Here is a 24,229-nt window from a genome sequence, read left to right as displayed (position 1 = left end):
CTTTAGTTTTATAGAGTTTTTTCATTAAGTCAATACTTTTTGAGTTATTTGCGAGTGAACATGTTCATTTTTCAACAAAATAACCACGCTTTTAGACGGTTTTTCGCAAATAGCTCAAAAATTAAGTATTTTGTCAAAAAATATTCTTAGCAAAAATATAGCCTCTAAAAAATTTAAAAAAATTGGTGTATGTATATATTAGGTCTCTATACCTAGTAGAAGCAGATTTATAGCTAAAGAAAAATAGGTTCATATTCGTCAAATTTCAAATGGAATATTTTAACGTGAAATAACCAAATAAAGCACTTTTTGGGGAAAACATATTAAAATTTATTTAAACTACATATTTAAAAAAGCTTCATTTTTGTTTTATAAAAAAAATTTCTAGCATCAAAAGAAAACAAGTTATGCTCAAAATAAAGTTAGTTCCTTTTTTTGGTAAAAAAATCGGGAAAATCACCTCTTAATTAGTATCTCAAATGAACTTAATCGTTACCACTTCAGAAGCTTCTTTACGCGTGTATGTATTGTTTATATGATCTGTAAGTGTCATCGGTTCAAAGTCCTTATTTTTAAAAGGGCTGTAGTTAAAAGGCCTTGAACGAGTCAATGATCACGAGTGTATGCAAAGTTAGAAACACCAAATCTTAATCAATTTTTGTCTTACATAAAAACAAAAAAATACTAGATATTTAGAAAAGCAATGCTGACTTTTTTGTTTTTTGAGATTTTTCATATCTCTAACAAATATTAAATTATTTTGAAGAAAATTATTTTTTTTTAATTAAAATTTTTAAAAATTTTAATTTAGAACCAAATTTTTTCAAAACTAAGACTTTGAATTGATGAAACTTACAGATCATATAAACACAACATAAGTAAAATAGTTTGTGAAGCAGCAACGATAATTTCATTTGAATTGATAATTAGGGGGCGATATTCCTGATTTTTTTTTGCTAAAACAAAAGGGACCAACTTTATTTTGAGCGTAACTTGTTTACATTTGATGCTAGAAGCTTTTTATAAAAACAGAAATAAAGCCTTTTTTAAACAGTTTAAAAAAAGTTATAATGGGTTTTCATCACAAAGTACATCATTTTTTGGATATTTCACGCTGAAATATTCCATTTGAAATTTGGCGAATGTGAAGCTATTTTTCATTGGCTATAACTCTATCTGGTTCTATAAGGTACAGAGACCTCAAGCCTAAACCATTTTTTACTTTTTTACAAGCTATATTTTTGCTAAGAATATTTTTTTCGACATAATATTTACTTTTTGAGTTATTTGCAAAAAACCGTCTAAAAACGTGGTTATTTTGTTGAAAAATGAACATATTTATTCACTAGCAAATAACTCGAAAAGTGTTGACTTTGCGAAAAAGCTCTATACAACAAAAGTTACTTAAAATTAGTCAGTTTATCTATTTCTGGTCTTATTTTGGACATATATTTTTTCACCTCCAAGAGGGGGTGAAAGTCACCTCCAGGGCAAAAGCACACATCGGCACAATATTTCTTTTCTCTTTGACATTTTAGCTATGCGTATGCCAAATTTCACGTCAATTCAAGCGGTTCTTTAAAATTTACAGCAAAAACCGTGAAATAATGTACTTACTATAAGTGAATTCCCCTATCATCTTCTAATGTCTGTATATAGGGTGTCCGGAAACTCTACCGACAAATGAAGACAGGAGATTCCTCACATAATCTAAAGATAATTTAACCCAATTCACCTAGTCCGAAAATGCTTCCTAAGGGAGCTAGAGCTCTTTGAAGATGGCGTCATGCAATTAGCTTTTCTCAAATACCTCCAGAACGCTTCAATTTAGAAAAACCAAAATTGGTATGCATACTTTTTAGAGATGAATCGATTTCATCCATTACGAATTTTTAGTACCGGTCATAGGCATCCGTTTTGGGTAGGGCAACGGTTATTTTATCCTATAACTTTTTTGTCTTCAATTTTCAAGCATTGTTGACACTGGATTATTAAATTGTGAGGTGTTCTAGTACTAAAAGGTATTCTTGATTCAAGTCGGTAGGACACACAGTTTTCAAGAAAAATCGATTTGAAAGTTTTTCATTTTTTAAATTTGAAAAAAAAATTGAAAAAATTTGTCAAAAAAAACGATGTATTTTACCAACTTAAAGCAAGAATAACTTTAATACTCGAATAGGTACCTCATAATTTAATAATCTAGTGTAAAAAATGATTAAAAACTAAAGACAAAAAAGTTATGCTATAATATAACTGTTGACCTACCCAAAACGGACGCCTATGGCCGGTTCTAGAAATCCACAATTACTGAAATCGATTCATTTCTGGAATATAAATAAATGTACCAGTGTTCGTCTTTCTAAGTAGTTTTTTTTTGAATTTTTTTTTTGAAATTCAAACAACAAAAAATTTTCGAATCGAGTTTTCTAGAAAACGGTGTATCCTATCGACTTAAAGCAAGATAACCTTTTATTACTAGAATACCTCATGATTTAATAATTCAGAGTCAAAAATGCTTAAAAATCGAAGACAAAAAAGTTATGCGATAAAATAACCGTTGCCCTACCCAAAACGGACGCCTGTGATCGGTACTAGAAATTCGCAATGGATGGAGTAGATTTATCTCTGGAAGATAAATACGCGTAGCAATTTTTGTTTTTCTAAATAGAAGCGTTCTGGAGGTATTTAAGAAAAACTAATTACAAGACGCCATCTTCAAAGAGCTCTAGCTCCCTAGCAATTTCGGACTAGGTGAATTGGGTTAAATTGTCTTAAAATTATCTGAAGAATCTCCTATCTTCGTTTGTCGGTAGAGTTTCTGGACACCCTGTATATAGATCCCGTAAGTCGTCCGTCTATTCGGAAGGGAAACCAAGTTTTTATTGTAAGAAGATCAGAAACTATAGTTGCATGAAGAGTTGCAATATTTTAGTTGCTCCAAGTGATACTCATATCATCAACAAAAAGAACAATGTTTCCATCGATTTTTAAATTAGTAATGTCATTTATAAAACAAGAAAAATTAGAGGACCCAATACTGAACCCTGTGGTACCTTACATATATTGTATGTGAGACTAAAGACAGTATTATTAGCTCTAATCAGTTCCAATTCGTCGCTTGAAAAGAGAGGAGAAGAAGATAATGAAAGGGAGACGTCTTTAACTTTTTCAAGTTCAAATTTTCAATACTTTAGTACTTTGTCTTCAAGAAATGTATAAAAACATAATAAACAGGAGAAATTTTCTTATTCCTATTAGTGTAGGAAAATAACTTATTAATTTGGTATAATAGATCTTCTTCTTCTCCTGTTAATATGTTTTTTTTATACATTTCTTGAAGAAAAAGTACTAAAGTCTTGAAAATTTGAACTTGAAATTTAAGTTAAAGACGTCTCCTTTTCATTATCTTCTTCTCCTATCTTTTCAAGCGACGAATTGGGATTAGGGGTCCACTTCCGAATAGACGGACGACTTATAGTCGAGGAAATGAAGCATTTTGGCTTGCAATTTTTTCGTCCAGCATAGATTTACTTGAAATTTTAACAAAAGGTAGGGAATAGTCCAAGGATCATTTTCTATATCATGCTGCTGTACGCTAAAACCTTGGGGGTGGTTGCTACTCCATCCCGGGGGCGGGAATTTTTTATTACATTTTAACCATGTAAATCAATGTAAAAGGTAATTCTAAGAAAAAATGCTTTTTACATTTTCTTCGCAAAACTAATATTTTTCGAGTTACAACTCGCGCTTGAAGGTAACAGTTTTTCGACGAAAAAATTGACTTTTTTAGAAGGTTTTTTGAGAATACTTCGAAAAATATGTTTTAATCCAAAAAACTGTAGATATCAGAATTATATCTTTTAGTAACACAAACCAAATTCTTTTTCTGCGATATCTTTCAGATCAACACAAACCGAGATACGGCATGTTAAAAGTTAGCTTTTTTCGCCAAATGCATAATTTGAAATATTAAAAGCCAAATAACGGAAAAACTTTGCATTTTTCGAGAAAAACTTAAAAAATATTTTTTCAAGTATACAGTTAGACCTTTCAAAACATAACAATAAAAATTTAATAGCATAAAACTTAAGCAACTTATGATCAAAAAAGGTCGGTACCTGCTTCTCTCCATGAAAAAATCAGTGACAACAAGCCCATCTAATTAAAAATTGGTCTTCACCTTTCTGTAACTCCTTTTATATTTGTATTATCAATTTACCTAAGAAGTTGGACCTCTTCAAAATGGCTAATTTTAGAAAACTTGGAGTTTAAAGAAAAATTTATATTTTGTAATTTCCTATTTTTCACCTTTTACTTCAAAATATCTCCAAAAACACTGGAGATACGAAAAAAATGATGGACCTCTAAATTGTAGCTTTTTTAACGATTAAAATTCTGTTGTGCATAAATTGTCATTACAGTGAATAGTTAGCGAGATATAGCTGTTTAACACCTCTATTTACGAGCAAAGATCCCTTATTCCACCCACCCGAATTAAAAACTAAGGTATCTTACGGAATTTAGATTCCATAGTCTTATAGCTCTTCAAAAATCCTAAAAAATTATTTTTGAAAAAACTTTTTATCGCAAAAAATGAAGCAGCCATGTTAATAAAACAAATTTTATTTTCGAAAAATTCGAATAGTCCTATTATGGATCATTTTCAATGTATGTATAACACCACAAAACCGGTTCGTATAATGGAAGATGACTAAAAACTATTTGTATATTTGTATACAGGGTGCGCCAAACCTCTGGTCTTCTTTGATTACGGCTAAACTATGAGATATACAAAAAAAATATCTATAACAAAACTAATGTGTATCAAAGGGGTCTATAATTGAAAATTATTTTCAATTATACAGGGTGAGTCAGAACGACGGTATGAACCAAAGTTGTATTTTTTTAAATATGTATATTGTATATTAAATCATTTTTGAATATATTATTTAAAAATATGAAAAATTTGTATAAGGTCTTATAGGCCTAAAGTTAATAATTTTCGAAATATTTACATTTTTATTGAGAAAAATGGTAATATTTATAGGGTTGTGGATTATGTTTCCAAGGAAATAAAAATTTAGGTGATAGGTCAAAGTTTTTAAAATATAGTGTTATTTTTAAATAATTTAATATTTTTTACTTTTAGCCATAAAATATACAGTGTGATCACTATTTGCAAATACAAAATTTTCTCATTTTTTTAAATGGGACACCCTGTATATTAGTTTTGCGTTTTGTAGTAAATATTACAACCTTTCTTTTGGTATAAGGTTGTATGTACCTAGCATGTTTCGTTTTGTAGATATTTACAAAAAACTATAGAATTTACGTTTTTGCGGATTTTTTATTTAAAATTTTTTTTGCAAATAAAATAATTATAATCTGGTTTTAGAAACATACACTAAAATATAAAATATGAAAATAAAAACGTAATTAAAGATTAAAATAAATCGTATGCTAGTACAATTCAATTGAATTTAATAACTTTAAATTATTTTACAAAAAATTATTTTACCATATTAATGAATACATAAATTAGTTACTAAATTAAATAAACAACCAAATTTTAAATCAATCGTAGTAATTCTTCTACCGCAGCAACTTTCCTGTACCAAATTAATTGTTAGTTATATTGTATTTACGAGTAAGATCAGTTAATAACTTTTTAATTTACAAAGTACTTACATCTTGAGAACGTATAAAGTATGCTTTGAAACAAATGAACGTTATGGAAGTATATTAAGAAGTAAATAGTATCTATGTACCTACTCGTGTCACAAAAGCTGGTAATAATTTCTAATGGTTTCGCCCAAAACAAATGTCATATCCAAAAATTTTTCGGTTAAAAAATTAAAATTTAAAATATAAAAAATTGTTACAAAAATTTCAACTACAAAAGTATTACCAGCTTTTGTGACACCAGTAAATACTATTTATATTAATAACTAATTTGGCTGATACATTTAACATTCATTTGTTTCAAAGCATACTTTATAATAATTTTTATATTCTCAAGATGTATGTAAGTAAATTTAAAAGGTAAATTAAAAGTTTAACTAAATACAATTTAACTAACAATTAATTTGGTACAGTAAAGTTGCTGTAGTAGAAAAATTACTACGGTTGATTTAAAATTTGGTTGTTTATTTAATTTAGTAACTAATTTATGCATTCATTAATATGGTAAAATAATTTTGTAAAATAATTTAAAGTTATTAAATTCAATTGAATTGTACTAGCATACGATTTATTTTAATCTTTAATTACGTTTTTATTTTCATATTTTATATTTTAGTGTATGTTTCTAAAACCAGATTATAATTATTTTTTTTGCAAAAAAGTTTTTAAATAAAAAATCCACAAAAACGTAAAATCTATAGTTTTTTTAAAATATCTACAAAACGAAACATGCTAGGTACATACAACATTATATCAAAAGAAAGGTTGTAATATTTACTACAAAACGCAAAATTAATATACAGAGTGTCCCATTTAAAAAAAATGAGAAAATTTTGTATTTGCAAATAGTGATCACACTGTATATTTTATGGCTAAAAGTAAAAAATACAAAATTATTTAAAAATAACACTATATTTTAAAAACTTTGACCTATCACCTAAATTTTTATTTCCTTGGAAACATAATCCACAACCCTATAAATATTACCATTTTTCTCAATAAAAATGTAAATATTTCGAAAATTATTAACTTTAGGCCTATAAGACCTTATACAAATTTTTCATATTTTTAAATAATATATTCAAAAATGATTTAATATACAGGGTGTTCCATTTAAAAAAATACAACTTTGGTTCATACCGTCGTTCTGACTCACCCTGTATAATTGAAAATAATTTTAAATTATAGACCTCTTTGATACACATTAGTTTTGTTATAAACATTTTTTTGTATATCTCATAGTTTAGCCGTAATCAAAGAAGACCAGAGGTTTGGCGCACCCTGTATATTAGTAAATTCATATTTTTGGGTAAATAAATGTTTTTGTAATTCTTTAATTATACTTTTTTTTTCTGTATAGATCTATTAAATTATCTACTTATAAAAATTGTAATGTTATTAAGGGTGGTTTTTAAGGGTTGAAATATTATGATATTATATCCTAAAGCATAAAACAATCATTATTTAACCAATCAAAATCAAATTTTACCCATTATAAAGTTTACAATATTTTTATATAATTTTTGATAATAAGGGGTAGTTTACACCCCTAAAAATAATCAAACCCCTTAAGCATGATATAGAATATGAAGTACAGGGTAAGATGATCCTAATCCCAAATTTTTATGTAAATCGATGCCGAAATTATTCTTTTAGGACAAGTAAATTTTTTATATATAGCTCCAACAAGGGTGGTTTTAAGGGTTGAAATATTATGATAGTATATCTTAAAGCATAAAACAATCATTATGTAACTAATGTTCACAATATTAAAGTTTAAAATGTTATTTTATATTTTTTTACAATTAGGGGTAATTTTCACTCTTAAAAACCCAAAAGCGTACAATGGCTCAATATAGAAAATGAACTAGAGGGTGTAATGAGCCTAATCCCAAATTTTTGTACAAATCGATGATGGACGAAAAAATTGCGAGGTTTTGCCATTTTTTCAGTTTCATTTCCTCGACTATTACTGAACCTATTCATACAGGCATTAGAAAATGACAGGGGAATTCACTTAGCCATATGCTATTCCATATTATAATCAGGGATGATTTTCTGTTAAGCAGATCATGCAATATTGATAGCCCAAATTGAAAATTGCATGCATTTAAAGACTAGTTCACAGATCTAATAGAAGAGCAAAATAATTTAAAATGATGATTTGAACTCAAAAAATTAGAGCAATAGCAAATCCAAGGGCGGATCCAGGACCGATTTTCGGGAGGGGCCATGAACTTCTTTTTGAAGAGGGGTACGGAAGGTGTTATGATAATTTTTAAAAAAATTTGGGTTTCAATGGTGAGTTTTAAGGCACTTTTCACACACTTTTGAGTGCCATAAAGACATTCAAAACTTATGGTTATTAAAGTATTATTAAAGTCAGTAAAGATTCCTACATATTTCTTCGGATCCAAGTGCAGTTCTTTCAACAAGTTTAATACTATTTTTCCCAATGCTTCTCCTGTCAGGCCTTGTTTTTTTCCTCTTTCTGATTTTCAGTAATTACTTTTATGGTCTCATAAGCGTCAATGACCTTAACAAAGTCTTCACGAATATTGTTATTGTGTATGTATGTATCTTAAATTTAGAGAAAACTGTTCCACGTGGAATACGTCGGTCATTTCGTCAAAAATGACAAAGTTATAATTTGCACTTTGAACCTGATTCATTATTTGTGCAATTATGTCTTCATCACAACATGTTATCAATTATTGATTTTGACTGGTGCTACTAATGTTTGTTGCTCGGGAAGATGCTGTGGATAGGTGTTGTTTAAGAGTCTTATCTCCTGATGCGATTTTAAACCTTAACAATTCCCCTCATTGTTAGGTCCAGCATCTTCGTCCAGAAGCAGAAGGCTATCATCACGATGGCCTCTTAGAGGCCTTTCATCTAATCATCTAATAATCATCTAATAAAAAAAAAAAAAAACTAAATCACATAAACAGTTAAAATCTAAAAAGAAATGTATCGATTTGCTATTGTTATTGAATGTTTTGATTTATATTTTACTTTAATTTATACATATTATAGACAGTGTATTTAATAAATTATATGTACATTGTATATTATATTGACTGACATCAGTGGGAGGTATCCGACAAACAGATGCCTTGTGTCTAGGTCTGCCTCCGGATGAATCAGTCAGTATAAGTATATTAATTAGGTCTGTTATGTGTATATTGTATAATAACTAAGTGGTTGAATAAATTATTTGATTTGAGAGGGTATTTTGTCGACTTAAGAACACTATAGGTTCTACTATTATGGGTCATTCCACGAATATACGACTCTCTTGGATTATCGCGACAAAGAATATTTTAGTGTACAACATAGGAAGTACGAAAGTAAATGGCTCTAATAATTAATTCCAATAAACAGCAATGTAATTTTCAATTTACTTTCATTATTCTTATTTTACACAGCAAAATATTCGTTGTCGAGATAATCCAAGAGGGTCGTATATTCGTGGAATAGGGTATAGTCGTAGTCTTTCTCTATTTTCTTGTACCTATTTAGACCTCTGAGAGTCTATCTGGTTAATGACTAACTTTTGCGGGTTGCGATAACTTTGTAAAAAATCCAGCCCAACCTGAACGCACTCCTTGTGGTATGATGTTTTTTCATGGGTTTGTATGGCTTTGTCTTTGACCATGACTTTGGCGAAAGATGTTAAATGTTTCGTGACAAGACTTTGGGCTATCATCCCTTTATTGTAACCATATTTTTCGTTAGAAAAATAAAACGCAATACTTGATAAACAATCCCTTTTGACTGTGCGAAAGTACCAACCAACTCCTCTGTTCCAAGTGCTGGTGACCCAAGTAAGGCTTCATTTCTTTTCTATTCTTTGTGTGTACACAATATGGAAATTGATACGATTTTGATGGCTGCCAAGGTCGTTCTAAAACTTGGCACTTTGTAAAATTATTAACATTTTGATTTGCAAAATATCCTATGTCATTCTTCAAGAATTTTGTTAATGCTTTTGTTCGATTCTAGTCTAGACAACATATTAGTTACCTCCTGTTTTGTAAAAATACATGTGTTTGAAACTAAAAACATTTGAATTGCAAATATTTAAATTTATATTTTTTTAATTTCTCGGAGGGGGCCATGGCCCCCATAGCCCCCTCCCTGGATCCACCCTTGAGCAAATCAGTAAAGAACCAATAAGATATAAACTAAGTCAATGGACTCTTACTAAAATTTTTGGTAGAACAATAACGAAACCAAAAAAGTTGGAAGCAAAACTTTAAAGTTTTGGGTTAAACAAAAAAGTTAAACAAGAGAAACTCTTTTCCTATAACCGATACTAAAATTTATTCCAAAATCCACAAGGAAAAGGAATGTTTTCCTGTAGTTGGCTGTATACTATCAATCACAAAAATTGGAAAAAATCTTTTGTAAAAGGTATAACATTTTTATTAAAATCCCTTTAAAGGGCTACCACAACAAAACGTTTTCGATATTAATAAAAAATCATCATCAGTGTTAGATCTAAAAATAAGTATAACCGATTTAATGAATATAAACTTGGTATTTAAATTTTGACTAAGGTTAGAGCAAGTTGGTTATACTTACACACTGGATGCCAGCTGAGCCACAAAAGAAAAATATCCAGGTAAAAACCCTTTAAATATAACATCGATGCATTGAAAGTGCATACTTTAATGAAATGCCTTATGATGGTCACATGGCAACTAGGATAATGTCCTAATATAAGGTAATGTATTGAAATTTCCCAACACGTAGGATCCAAATTGAGTTGTTTACATTTCAATGACTTAATGGCAACTAAATGCGAAATGAGTGATGTTTCTGAAAGGTGTCAAAAGACAAACGTACAACGTGACGTAGAAGTTAACCTGTATTACCACAGCCAACTAATTGTAATAAAAGATTTTTTAAAAATTTTCACAGTAATAACAAACATCAACAAAGTTATGGCTATAATTACATTTAAGTACCTTGATTATGTAAGATGTAGGTAGAGTATAAAATGATTTTTGTAATGCAAATAGAGAATTATTCCGTGTTTTACCGATGGTTACAACCTGTTTCTGAGACATACTGTATATAAATTTAATTTTTGTTACCTTGTCTAACCATGCAATTTTAATTCTGTTTGCTCTGCTCTGAAATTTATGTTGGAATAGCCTGCATTATCCGATTGGTTTCGACTTTTCACTTTGTCATTCAATACTCTGTACAGCCATTCCACGAAACACCATAGGCACAAAGCAAACCACGATCAAGCTGAAGTTTAGCTGAAAGTCGAGTTTACATGCATGTAAAACTTCCTTTATCACGTGATAGTATGTAGATGATCGAATGACGGTTACATTCATTACACGCATGTAATTAGATGTAGATGTAAATGTAGGCTCAGTAGTAGTTCCAGAGACTTTTCAGAGTGCTAGTAATCTATATACAGCTTGAGGTTTAAAAAATATTCTATCTACTCTATCCCATATTACCTATGTATAAGTTTTTAGTTTGTGAAAACTGTCATTATAGATAGCAGTGCGTGAAGTATTTAAAGTGTGCGTGAAGTAACAATTTATTTTAAATGGGATTTACTTTTTCGCACTGTTTCTTGGCACACTTTCATATAATCAAATATCCTTAACTTTCGCGTTGTCATGGTGATGACATGTGAACATTAAATTACAACAAAAGTTTTGACAGTTTTGTGGTTTACAAGAAGTTAAAATTTTTAAATGTCAAAGTTCTAAAAATTGTAGAATAGAAATAAATTCGAGTAAAAAAGAGTTACAGTTTTTTATCTGTTTATCGTAAATAAAAATTTTATCTACGATAAACAAATAAAAAAACTTTTAATATTTAATACATAATATTTAATATTGTATGAAACTGTGCGTGAAGTACTTTTTGCGAACTTACGTGATGTAGCACCCGCTCCGCTGTCACTCGTGCTCTAAACATCGCCACAGCCAACCGCGTTCCGCCACAGCCAACCGCCACAGCCAATCGTGCGTTCGTAAAAAGCATACTTCACGAACTGTTTCATAAATAACTATTATTTAGCATGATATTTTATTTTTTTACGTTGGTACAAAAAACTAAACTTTATTGAACAACTTTATCTGCCATTCTACTACAGCGTTTTTTATGTTGTCAAACTATTTTTTGTAAATATATTGTATTTTACTTAAACTTCCTTGCGTAAAATGTGCTGATTTTTCTCAAAACACCTCATCCAAGGAAATTCCAAAAACTCCACAAAGTATATCTCCAATAGTTTAAAAAATTTGCTAAACGTAAATCTCCCAAGGAGCTATAGAACAAATGGATGTTGAAGTAAACAAAACGTAAAAAAAGTACATGTAGCGATGGGGTACAGGGAAACCATGCTCCGCAAAGTGACAATAATATTAAAGACATACTATTAAACATAATGGATTTGCTCGATAAACACGAAAAAATCAAAAAAGTCTTCAAAAAAGATATGACAAGATTTCCAAAGTAAGAAGGTAACAATAGAAGAACATTGCGACCTACAATTGGCGGCTCTAGAAGGCATTAAAGTAATTGTTTCGAATGATAACGGTCTTCAGCAGCATAGTAATAGCTGTACTTAGATCAACAAAAATAGATATTTGTCTGCTCTCCGCAACCTATTTTACTAACAAGAGTTATATAAAGCTAAAAGGTTACTCTATATTTATATTATCACACCAATAATCCAGCAAATGCTACAAGATGTGGAAATACAGTGATTATAAAACAAACATTAAGAGTCCTGTCGCCAGGGGGGTACAACGGCCTCCTTAATTCAGATGGGCTTACCCAAGTTTTTTTATGCATTTGACCCGTAGAACACGAATTTTTTGGGTAACAGTTGATCCGGATGTCGATAAGAATTTTATAAACAAAGAACTTGAGGAATCATATAACAGCGATTTTTCGCAAAACAAAACATTTTTTTGTATTTTTTGGGTGATTCTAAGCAAAAAATGTTCTTACAAGTTTTTCTGTAGGATGGATAGTTTTCGAGATAAACGCGGTTGAAGTTTCAAAAATTGAAAAATGACAATTTTTGAACCCGAATAACTTTTGATTAAAAAATAAAATAGCAATTCTGCTTACTGCACTTGAAAGTTCAAGTCAATTCTATCTGTTTTGATTATTTGCATTGCTAAAAATTTATTTTTTTATTGTTAAACAAAGCTATAGACACATAGTGTTTCCCGTGCCCAATGCATGCGTTTTAATGTACGTAATCTACGTAGAAATTGTCTGTATGCGCGCCTACTCGTTCGATTTCAAACGAAAAATGCATTGAAAACATCATTTAAGCACTATGTGTTTATAGCTTTGTTTAACAATAAAAAAATAATTTTTACAAATTAATTTAACAAATGCGGTAAGCAGAATTGCTACTTTATTTTTTAATCAAAAGTTATTCGTGTTCTACGGGTCAAAATACATAAAAAAACTTGGGTAAGCCCATCTGAATTAAGGAGGCCGTCGCCGTTGTACCACTCATGGCGACAGGACTATTAAACACCATGAAAACACTTCAATAAACACAGAACAAATGCAGGTAAGAGGTGTGACTATGTAACAGAATTAAAAAATTACTCGAAATTGATACAAAGTTTTCCAATTCTTCTTCTTTATTGGCTCTACAACTTTAAGTGAGGCTTGGTTTACTATTTTCCTCCACTATTGTCGGTCTTGTGTAATAATCTCTGATTATTGTATCTCAGTCTTAGGTAGATCACTCCTTATTGCATTTCTTCATCTTTTTATTGGGAGAAAAATGACCTTCTGTCATCGGGCCTTTCCTAGAAGGTCTTATTTAGTAGCCTTTCATAATTCTCTTTCAATACATGTGGTGCCCATCTTATACGATTTGCCTTGATGTATCATACTAGGTTCTCGTCTCAATAAAGTACTTGGAGTTCTTGGTTGTGTCTTCGTCTCCACTCTCCTGTTATCTCGTCTTTAAAAGATCCAAAGATGCCGTGGAGGATCTTTCTAAGACTTTTTTCTTTCTCTTTAGTGTCTAATGTCTTACTTTCATACGTTATTTTGGTACGCATTATACTTTTATATACAGTGGCGTAACAAACTTCGTCGGGGCCCTCCCGCAGAATTGAAAATGGGGCCCCTTTTAAAAAATTACTAAATGCGACTTGTGTAACAAAAACGTATACATATAGTGTATTTGTGCACTGTTTATAACAACTTTATTGGTATAGAACTATCATTTACAACAACTTTATTGGTATAGCATAAAATGGAACAAAAATTAAGAACGTAGCCGCAAAAGTTCGTGCCAATGTTTTTTAAATGCATTCATTTTTTTTAAATCCTGAGAAAACTAGTAACTATTTTTGAAAAATTAAAACGCAGAATGAAAGATTACTTTATTACCGAGAGCCGAAAGTCCCCGAAAACTTCAATAATGTTTAATTCAGTAAGTTACAAGGGTGAAAAAAGAGAAAATTTAGTATGATTTTTAATTTCAAATATCCCATTCAAAAGAAACTTTTTGTTTATTCTAAGGGACCTTCAGCCCTCGGTAATAATGTAATCTTTCATTCTGCGTATAAAGTTTTCAAAAATATTTATTCGTTTTCTCAGGATTCGAAAAAAATGAATGCATTTAAAAAACATTAGTCCGAAATTTTGCGCCTACACTCTTAAAATTATTACAATATTACATAGTAATATTCTATGAGATGAAAAACTTTCTCAGCGAATATATCTACAATTATTTTATTAATATCTATCTGATGGGCCACTTTGTTTTCAATACTTATAGCGCTAGATAACTTCTGACATTGTACTACAAAGATATGGTTTTATTCATTTAAGATCAGAAAAATATCTCTCTGAACTAGTGGTCGTGATGGGTAAAGTTCAAAACAAAATGTATGCATGACATACTTCTGGTATGCAAGATGCAAGTACTAGTGCAATGAAAGTCTATAAGAATAATTTTGGCTCATAGAGTTCGCCGATTCCAACTGTGTCCTCAATGATTTTCTAACAAATTGCAGTTGCTCCAAAAACTCATTACTTAAAAATGACGGGTACGCAGCAACTAATTTACTGACTCCTGCAAGTGTTGAGTCCGCGAGTCTTTACCCGTGCGTCACTAATACCTGGCGAGATAAAACACATACTTTTTATCTAGCATCATTCTCTTCCACGCATGAAACTCATGACAAACTAGCTGCCGTTTGTTATTAAGTAAAAACACATGTTATTTTTATGAACCATCTAGACTCAGTGCATTGAAAAGAGATAGATACAAAATAGTATTTGATACAAAAAAAGACGATTCGGTATGTTTTCATATTTTAAGCACAATTTGTTTGACGTTTCTGCCTTGTTTACTTTTGTGGCTGTCAGTCAGTTGAATTTTTTGCAGTTTTTGTCGAATTTTTGCGTTTTGAAGTTACTTTATATTACACAAACAGTTGTTTTCACAACTAATTTTCTATTGTGCTTTGAAATTTTAAGGAAAATAATTATATTTTGGCAATTAATATTTAAAACATACAAAGCAACGTCATCCACACAGTAAAGAAATGATTGTGTTTAGATTTCCGTCAAAGTGAATAAAATAACAAAAATAAAATATGTTATTGCATTTTTTTATAAATTGTTTATTTATTTATTAATCAATAATAATAACAGAATTTATTAAGCTACTTCAAATGTAGCTGTAATTCTGCACAAAAATTTTGAAACAAAACTTACATTTGACATTCTATATATCTGATAACGTCAAATTTTATAATAAAACCCGTAATCGGAACAGTAGCCACTTTCTGTCATTTGTTGTTGCGTGAAATAGATTTCCGACTTATTTCGTATGCTTTAAATGATGACGCACGGGTAAAGACTCGCGGACTCAACTGTACTTCTGGATCCGATTTGAAAAGATATCCACTTCTAGGATATAAGACTTTAAAATCGTTGTTCACTTTGTACAAGCTTATAAATCCAGCTTGAATTTGTTCAATGGCTACATCCAGATTTCCGAAAAACATGCCTATAATTCAACAAAATGCTTCTTAACTCTACCAAAGCTTTGATTTTAAAAGTACAGGGAAAGCCACAATTAGTAGCAAAATCTTTGGATTTTTGTAAAAATGACGTATAGTTTTGTCTAAAAATTTGATAAAAATTCCTTACAGTTGTAATGTAAAAGTAGTACTTTATTTTGTAAAATAGATGGGAAGACAAATTCAAACTGTTCCATAATTATTAGTTGTCATTCTCTACTCCTGTGGTAGTTAATATTATTTTAGACAATATTTATAAAATGGTCATGGAGTTCTGTTTTACACTAAGCACAGTTTGTAATCTGGATGACCACCTAGTCACCGATAACGTTTTTAGAGTAAGCGATTTTGGTTGGACGTTTTCTGCATTGTTTGCCAAATCGAATCGAGGGAAGTTTTTGAAGATTTCCAGGCAGTGCTGAAAAACGTTGCGTATGCATGCTTAAAAAATATATCAATGACATATTTTTACATATATGTTAGACGGCAAGATGGGGCCCCTAATATATTGGGGCCCCCCCGCAAGCTGCATGCTGCGGGGGCCTCTGTTACGCCCCTGTTTATATACCTTTGTTTTAGCTGCCTTTGAGAGCAATTTTAATTTAAGTACTATCGGTAGCGAGTCTTCTTCCTTTGTTGTCCATATTAGCCTGTACTAAGCTATTTGTCGCCAGTTTTTGCTAGGGAGTAATACGCTTTATTTGCTATAATTCTAGCAACGTATTGGCCCACAAATATTAAGATACTCGAATTATTGGATTTCTATAGTACTAGAAAAATCCCCCAAAATTGTTTTAAAATATAGAAGAAAGGAAGAAAATTTAATAACAAATTTGTTCAGTTTATTTGTATTTTTGACGTTTTCATTTACACTTCGGAGATCGTTCTCACAAAATTTCCGAAGAGGAAATCGAAACGTCAGAATAAACGTATATTTAAATAAAATGAAGTTAATTCACATGAAATATGGTAAATATTATAAATGGATCAAGAGTCATAGATTATTCCTATTTCTATTACCATTTTGGGTACCTTTATTTTTTAAGTGAATAGGCACAAAATTGACTTGCAATGCTTTTTAAATGCATTCATTTTTTCGAATCCTGAAAAAAACTAATAAATATTTTTGCAAAATTTAAACGCAGAATGAACGAATACATTATTACTGAGGGCTGAAAGTTCCTGAAAATCTCTATAATTTTTATTTTAATAAGTTACGGGGGTGAAAGAAGAGAAATTTGAATGTAATTTTTAATTTCAAATATCTTATTCAAAAGAAACCTTTTGTTAATTCTTAGGGACTTTCGGCCCTCGGTAATAATGTAATCTTTCAATCTGCGTTTATATGTTTCAAAAATGTTTATTGGTTTTTTCAGGGCTCGAAAAACTGAATGCATTTAAAAACCATTGCAAATTTTGTGCCTACGGGCTAAAGCATGTAAATCGATATTCTGGTGCATGTTGACTCAAATTTAACAATTTACTCGACTTTAATTAAATTATTATTTTTTAATTCTCTTTAGGGTAAAACTATAAGGTAAAAAATTAAATAGATTTTTAAATATAATTTATTAATTTATAAATGATCTAAATCTAACATTTAATGATACAAGCCGGGTCTGTAGGAACCATCATCATACAACTTCTCACTGTGGTCATGGACGTAAGTACCTTCCAAACCAGATCCAGATGGAGTTAAACCGAAAGGACTAACACTCAAAGGCAAAGCCTGGAGTTCGGGTTTGTATGATCCATCATCGTGCAATTTGTCAAGATTGTCATGTACGTAGGCTCCTTCCAATCCTGATCCAGATGGAGTCAAACCATAGGGGCTTGGGCTGAGGGTGAGAGCGCTAAGTTGAGGTCTGTATGAGCCATCGTCGTATAGCTTTTCTAGGTTGTCTGGAATGTATTGTCCTTCGAGACCATGACCAGATGGGAGGACAGCTGCGTAGGGGAGTGCGTACTGAGCTATTACACCTGGAGCGGCATATCCATGGGCTAAGGAAACTACTCCTGCGTTGACGCAGGCTAGGGCTCCAAGAGCAAAAACTACAGTCTGAAAAAAATTGATGTTTTTAAGTTCAGGTTGTTATAGAACAATAAAGTATAAAAATAAGTAACCAAAAGAACAAATAAAAGGTTCTCGTATAAAAATGTTATAAACTCAGTATTTTCTCAGGGAAAATATTTCTCAAAATAGTTGGTTTACAAAGAAAATCCACAAGATCAGGTCATGTGGTAACATCAGAGAAATACAGAGTGTTAAAGTCAATGTTTTTTGAGAGACCAGATGGTAGGAGATCAGTTAGCATTCCCAGAAAAATATGGAAAGATGATGTTGAAGCCGATTTTTCTAGGATTGGGGTACAAAAATCGGAAATGGAAATGCAAAAACCTTGAACATGGATAGTCAAAGTGGATGCGGCGAAGATTTAAAACTCCGAGTTGTAAAGCCAGTCAAGAAGAAAAATATGTAAAGGATGAACTGAATTAGTTAATGATATCAAGCCAAAAGTGAATCAAAAGGAAGGTAAAAAGTCGATCTATCTAAACTACCTTACAAATTTTCCGGAGAAAAGTCTCAAATAGTGATAAGTAAGATGGTACGATTTTCTACAGATGTCATTATGAATGTGTATTCGCGCTTCTAAGGATCTTAAAAAACCGAATAGAAGACGAATACAAGGAAATGGAGGCAGAAGAACAAGCAGGATTTAGAGCCGAAAGATCTACAATTGACCACGTTTTTGCAATCACACAAGTCATGGAAAAGAAAACAGCGGATAACCAAGAGATTCATTTCTTATATATTGATCTGAAAAAAGCATACGACAGTGTACCTTTGGTAAAGTTATGGGAGGCAATGAAGAATACAAATATAAATATAGAAATCATAAAAATAATTAAAAATTTTTATAACAAACCACGAGAATTAAACAAGGAAACAAACTCACCGAAAGATTTCTGACAAATAAACGGCTCAAACAAGGATGCTGCCTCTCTCAAACACTTTTGAAAATATATTTAGAACAAGCTCTTAAAAATTGGAAACGGAAATGCAAGAACATGGGACTCCTACTAAATGACCATACACTATATACTCTTTGTTTCGCAGACGACCAAATATTAATAGCACAAGACTAGGATGATATCTGTTAAATGACAAGAAAGCTAATAGAGGAATGCAGGAAATGGGGACTAGAGATCAACATAAGAAAAACCAAATATATGAATATCGGTGGAACGCAGCAGGACTTGATACTAGAAGGCAGAGAAAGAATCAGTAAATGTAACGAATATAAATACCTGGGTATGAAAATCACGAATGATGGAACACTGGACAGAGCCATTAAAGAACGAAATACTCAGGGCAGGAAAGCAATTACGCTCCTAAACTCACTACTCTGGGACAAGCAGATAAACAACCAAAACAAGAAAAAGATCTATAACGCCGCCCGTAGTGAAAAGCATCATAATCATAACATACAGCTGCGAAGTATGGCCTATGAAGGAAAAAGCAAATCGAATGTTAGAGGTCACCGAAATGGATTTCTGGAGAAGAGCTGCAAGAAGATCAAAAAGAGAACATGTCACCAATGAACAAATACGAGAAATAATGAAGGCCACACATACAATAAATGACGAAATCGATGAAATACAACTACGATGGTTTGGTCACGTACAAAGAATGCACGAAGACAGAATCCCAAAACAAATACAAAACTGGAAACCGCAATGTAGAAGAAGAAGAGGTAGACCGAGGAAAAGTTGGCAGGCAGGAATAAACAAAGCCATGGATGAAAGAGGTCTGCAAGTAGATCAATGTGCGGACAGAGAGGAATGGCGAACAGGTATCGGAAGACGGAGAACGTTGTAAACCGATAATATATATATTCGCGCTATAAAATATATACTTAAATACATGTCATTCATATCATAGTTAGAAAAATAGGAACCAAGGAAAATTTAGAATTAAGAACCAAGAAGTTTGACTCTTCAAAAATAAAATATTTATATAACACTAAAGACGCACTTCGAAATCATAAGAATCATAAGAAGAGGAGACAGAAATTTAAAACCAAAATAAATGACTAAGCTGTAAATAAAAGTGAAAAAAAAAATAAATGAAGAATTGAAACTTCCAGGGAAATATATGGAAATTATTGAGAATTTGCTAAGTTAGTTTATAAAGAGTCAAATAAAAATATATTTAACCAAAAAATAGAACATACTTGATAACAAAAGGCAAAGATAGAGACAGAAGAAATTAGTTTACGTACAAAATAGAAGACGAGCAAAGACCAAAGAAAAGATACGAAATGTCTCTTTTGGTAGTACACACTGCATAAAAAATTATTGAACAAATCTGAAGACAACGTATAAAATAGTTCTGAAAATATGAGAAAAAGAGAACTATGGTTAAAAGTGGAAGACAGAATATTCATCAAATATATAAATAGTGATATTAAAAGAAAACTAGTATCACCCATTTATCATTAATTTATAAATTAGAAAAAATATTTAGATGGACACAGAAAGTAAAAAGAATATTTGTGTTACTAAAATTAAATTCAAAATTTAAAAATGAACAAAAGATTGTTTAAAAGAATAAGAGCACTTACGAATGCATTCATTTTTAGAGGAGGTTGATGTGTTTGATGTAAAACCCGAACAAGTTATACAAAAAACATGTAGACTGTTCCATTTTATATACCAATATCAACCTTGTCCACACCCGAAATTCGAACACATACATCTCGCAAATTTGTCCGCTTTATTTTAGTCCAGTTTCCGTATAAATCATATATGTAAAATCAGAAAAGGAATGCGATACATAAAGAGGCTTAGACTTTTTTGCACAGATCAGATAATAAAAGTCAGACCAAAATTTGTTAATAGTTTATTGTGTTTTTAACGAATATGCAAATTAATTAGTCTAAGAAGGTAATAAAAATAACTAAGAATATACATTTTTATTGATGTTTCATTTTTTTATGGTAAAGAAACTCTTCTCACTATAAAATGGATCAGGTTCTAAAAAAGTTGAACGACTTTTCAAAATATTTTATGTATGAAGAAAAAAGAAAATAAAACATTTAATAAGACTAATATAGGTACGATAAGAATTGTGAAATCTATTTAAAAAAAAATGAATTTTTTTTTACAACCGTATTAAAAATGCAATTTTTAGCACTCCATACGTGCGTTAAAAATGCTACTTTAAGGCACTAGTGCTTTAATAGTATATTGTGCAACAAGTGCAGAAAGATACTAATTTCTCACGAGTTTGAAAAGTTGCGGTACGAGCGCAAGCGAGTGCCGCAATTCAAACGAGTGAGAAATTATCTTTCTGCACGTGTTTCACACTATACTTTTTCTACAAGCACAGTTTTTCCTAAGAATAAAAGTCACAATTTCCAAACGACGATTAATTATAATAGGTACCTATGTGATAAATTTTAAACTGTATTTAATTAATACCTACTAATCAATTTAAATTCCTTATACCTAAATAAATTGCACAGAAATCAGTTAAAAAATTAATGCACTGCCTTAATTTGTTTAAATTTGAACAATTATTACACATTATTGACATTATATTTATGCAGTCACGGATTTACACAAAACCTACTTCATTCGACGTCTCTTGCACAGGTTGCTAAATCCTTATTGGTTATTTGATAATTATAAAATGTTTAATAAGAATAAAATTGTAAAATAAAACAGTTGTAACATCCATAATTTAGTTTCTATGCTATAGTTAAATATAATAATTGTCTTATAGGTTATATATTTGTCTAAAGTTTAACCACGGATGTAAACAGAATATAACGTTACTCAGAATGCGGTAGTCCACGGATGTAAACAGAATATAACGTTACTCAGAATGAGGTAGTCAACTGTGCAGAAAAGAACTTTGCGGCACAGAAACGTCACTTTGCGGCACAGAAACGTCACTTTTCTGCACACTAATGTCAAATATCTTATACTGTGAGAAAATATCAAGTTTGCTAACATAAAACCGTGTAGAAAAGTGCACTTTGAATAGTGGTTGTAGAAAAAATATTTTTAAGGCACTGCAGTTCGTATTGACCGTATAGACAATTTTGATGTAATGTCAAAAAAATATAAAAATGGAATGTCAGTCACGTTCAAGTAAAAGTTTTTTAGATATTGTCATGTAATTACTTTGTAGAAAAAATATTGTATGATATGCGTGTTAAAAAGTACATTTTTAAGGCACTCATGTGAATTGCAGAATTCGCTATCGCTCATTCTGCATACTTTCACATGCGTGCCTTAAACGTGTACTTTTAACACTTATATCATAAATAACTATTAAGAAACGCTTTTCTTTAGTTGCGAGTGACTAAAATTAAAAATATTATAATAAAATCAACTAAAACTCAATCTCAACCCCTAATCTTTCCCCTCGCCTGGCAAGGTCTTATGCTCTTCAGAATCGCCTGTCATTGTACATATTTCTTCTAAATGACTTACTCAAACACTTACTTAAATTTAAACCTTATAGGAGAAAGTTTATTTTACCCCTAAACTATGCACTTTTCGATTCACCAGGTAGATACACGTGCACGGCTGATGCCTGCCAGGTCATGGTTTTTAGCCTTGGTGTGCTATGAATTATCACTAGACAAATTTCTAGCCTTACAACAGGACGACCGTTAGTCGGAGGGTTCACTAGCTATTAGACTATAAAGGCTATAGAGGGTGTCCAGAAACTCTACCGACAAACGAAGACAGGAGATTCTTCAGATAATTTTAAGATAATTTAACCCAATTCACTTAGTCCGAAAATGCTTCCTAAGTGAGCTAGAGCTCTTTGAATATGGCGTCTTGTAATTAGTTTTTCTTAAATACCTCCAGAAAACTTCTATTTAGAAAAACAAAAATTGGTACGCGTAATTATTTTCAAGATATAAATCTAATCCATCCATTGCAAATTTCTAGTACCGATCATAGGCGTCCGTTTTGGGTAGGGCAACGGATATTTTATCGCATAACTTTTTTTCTCTTTAACTTTTATACATTTCTGACACTAGATTATTAAATTATGAAGTATTCTAGTACTAAAAGGTACTCTTGTTTTAAATCGGTAGGACACACCGTTTTCTAGAAAAATCGATTTGAAAATTTTTCGCTTTTTGAATTAAAAAAAAAAATTAAAAAAAACTGTTTAGAAAGACGAAAACTGGTACATTTATTTATATTCCAGAGATAAATCGATTTCATTAATAGCAAATTCCTAGTACTGGTCATAGGCGTCCGTTTTGGGTAGGTCAACAGTTATTTTATAGCATAACTTTTTTGTCTTGAGTATTTGAGCATTTTTGACACTAGATTATTATATTATGATTTATTCGAGTACTAAAAGTTACTCTTACTTTATGTTGGTAAAATGCTTCGTTTTTTGTTGAAAACTTCTTTCAATTTTTTTTCAAATTCCAAAAACGAAAAACTTTCAAATCGATTTTTCTAGAAAACGGTGTGTCCTACCGACTTAAAACAAGAGTACCTTTTAGTACTAGAATACCTCACAATTCAATAATCCGGAGTCAAAAATGCATAAAAGTTAAGGACAAATAAGTTATGCGATAAAATACCCGTTGCTCTACCAAAAACGGACGCCTACCAATTTTCGTTTTTCTAAATAGAAGCGTTCTGTAGGTATTTAAGAAAAACTAATTTCATGACGCCATTTTCAAAGAGCTCTAGCTCCTTTAAGAAGTATTTTCGGACTAGGTGAATTGGGTTAAATTGTCTTAAAATTATCTGAGGGATCTCCTGTCTTCGTTTGTCGGTAGAGTTTCTGGACACCCTGTATATGTAATTTAACGCAAACAGTAAATCTGATAGTTCAGCAATAAATATGGAAGCTTAGTTAGGTAACCGGCATGACTCTTTATATTCAGAGTTCCAGCGATATACTGAACAGCCTATTTTATTTTTGACTCTTTTTAATCATAATTTCAGTGATACATTGCACAGCCCGTTTTATTTCGAATTTTGGAGCAGTCAATAAAATATATTGATATACAGGCCAATTATCTTTAATACTATTGTTAATAATATTGCCTGATAGGTTTAAATACATGTAATCTGTTCGTACGATTTTGGAAAAGAATATCTCAGGAGGATGTGTGTAAATTGGTGGTATTTTAGTTTTGTACAACTGGTCTTCGTAGTATCTTGTCAATTTCCTGTAGCTTTCAACGTATATGTATGTATTTTTCTTACATCAACATTTGTCATTTAAAAATATAATACATTATGCTGTTCAATAAGTTTTGCAACACACTTTTATACTTTGAAGTACACTTTATTATTCAGTCTAGTCTTCTTGAAGATAAATACACATACACTTGAATCAGTGAGTGAAAGAACAATATAAACGCCAACAATGACATTTTGAACTGAGATAGCCAAAATACGTTTAATAGGTTAATGTATCACTGGGCAAAAGAACAGTATAA

General features: G+C 30.9%; 2 protein-coding genes across 4 annotated transcripts in view; both read right to left on the bottom strand.

The window, feature by feature from the left end:
• Positions 1 to 24,229, bottom strand: part of LOC114336520 (ADAMTS-like protein 1) — a 1,384,970-nt gene that overhangs the window by 199,790 nt on the left and 1,160,951 nt on the right. The window lies entirely within an intron of this gene.
• On the bottom strand, positions 17,285 to 20,594 carry LOC114341934 (uncharacterized). Its single transcript, XM_028292742.2, has 2 exons — positions 20,360 to 20,594; positions 17,285 to 17,793 (listed from the first exon to the last, which is right to left on the bottom strand). Exons 1-2 carry the CDS (start codon positions 20,369 to 20,371, stop codon positions 17,335 to 17,337), a joined length of 471 nt encoding a protein of 156 aa, XP_028148543.1. The 5' UTR covers positions 20,372 to 20,594; the 3' UTR covers positions 17,285 to 17,334.

The sequence above is a fragment of the Diabrotica virgifera genome, chromosome 6, assembly GCF_917563875.1.
Source record: "Diabrotica virgifera virgifera chromosome 6, PGI_DIABVI_V3a".
Lineage (NCBI taxonomy): Eukaryota > Metazoa > Arthropoda > Insecta > Coleoptera > Chrysomelidae > Diabrotica > Diabrotica virgifera.
Note: the sequence above shows the minus strand (reverse complement) of the source record. Positions and strands in the feature narration are given on the sequence as shown.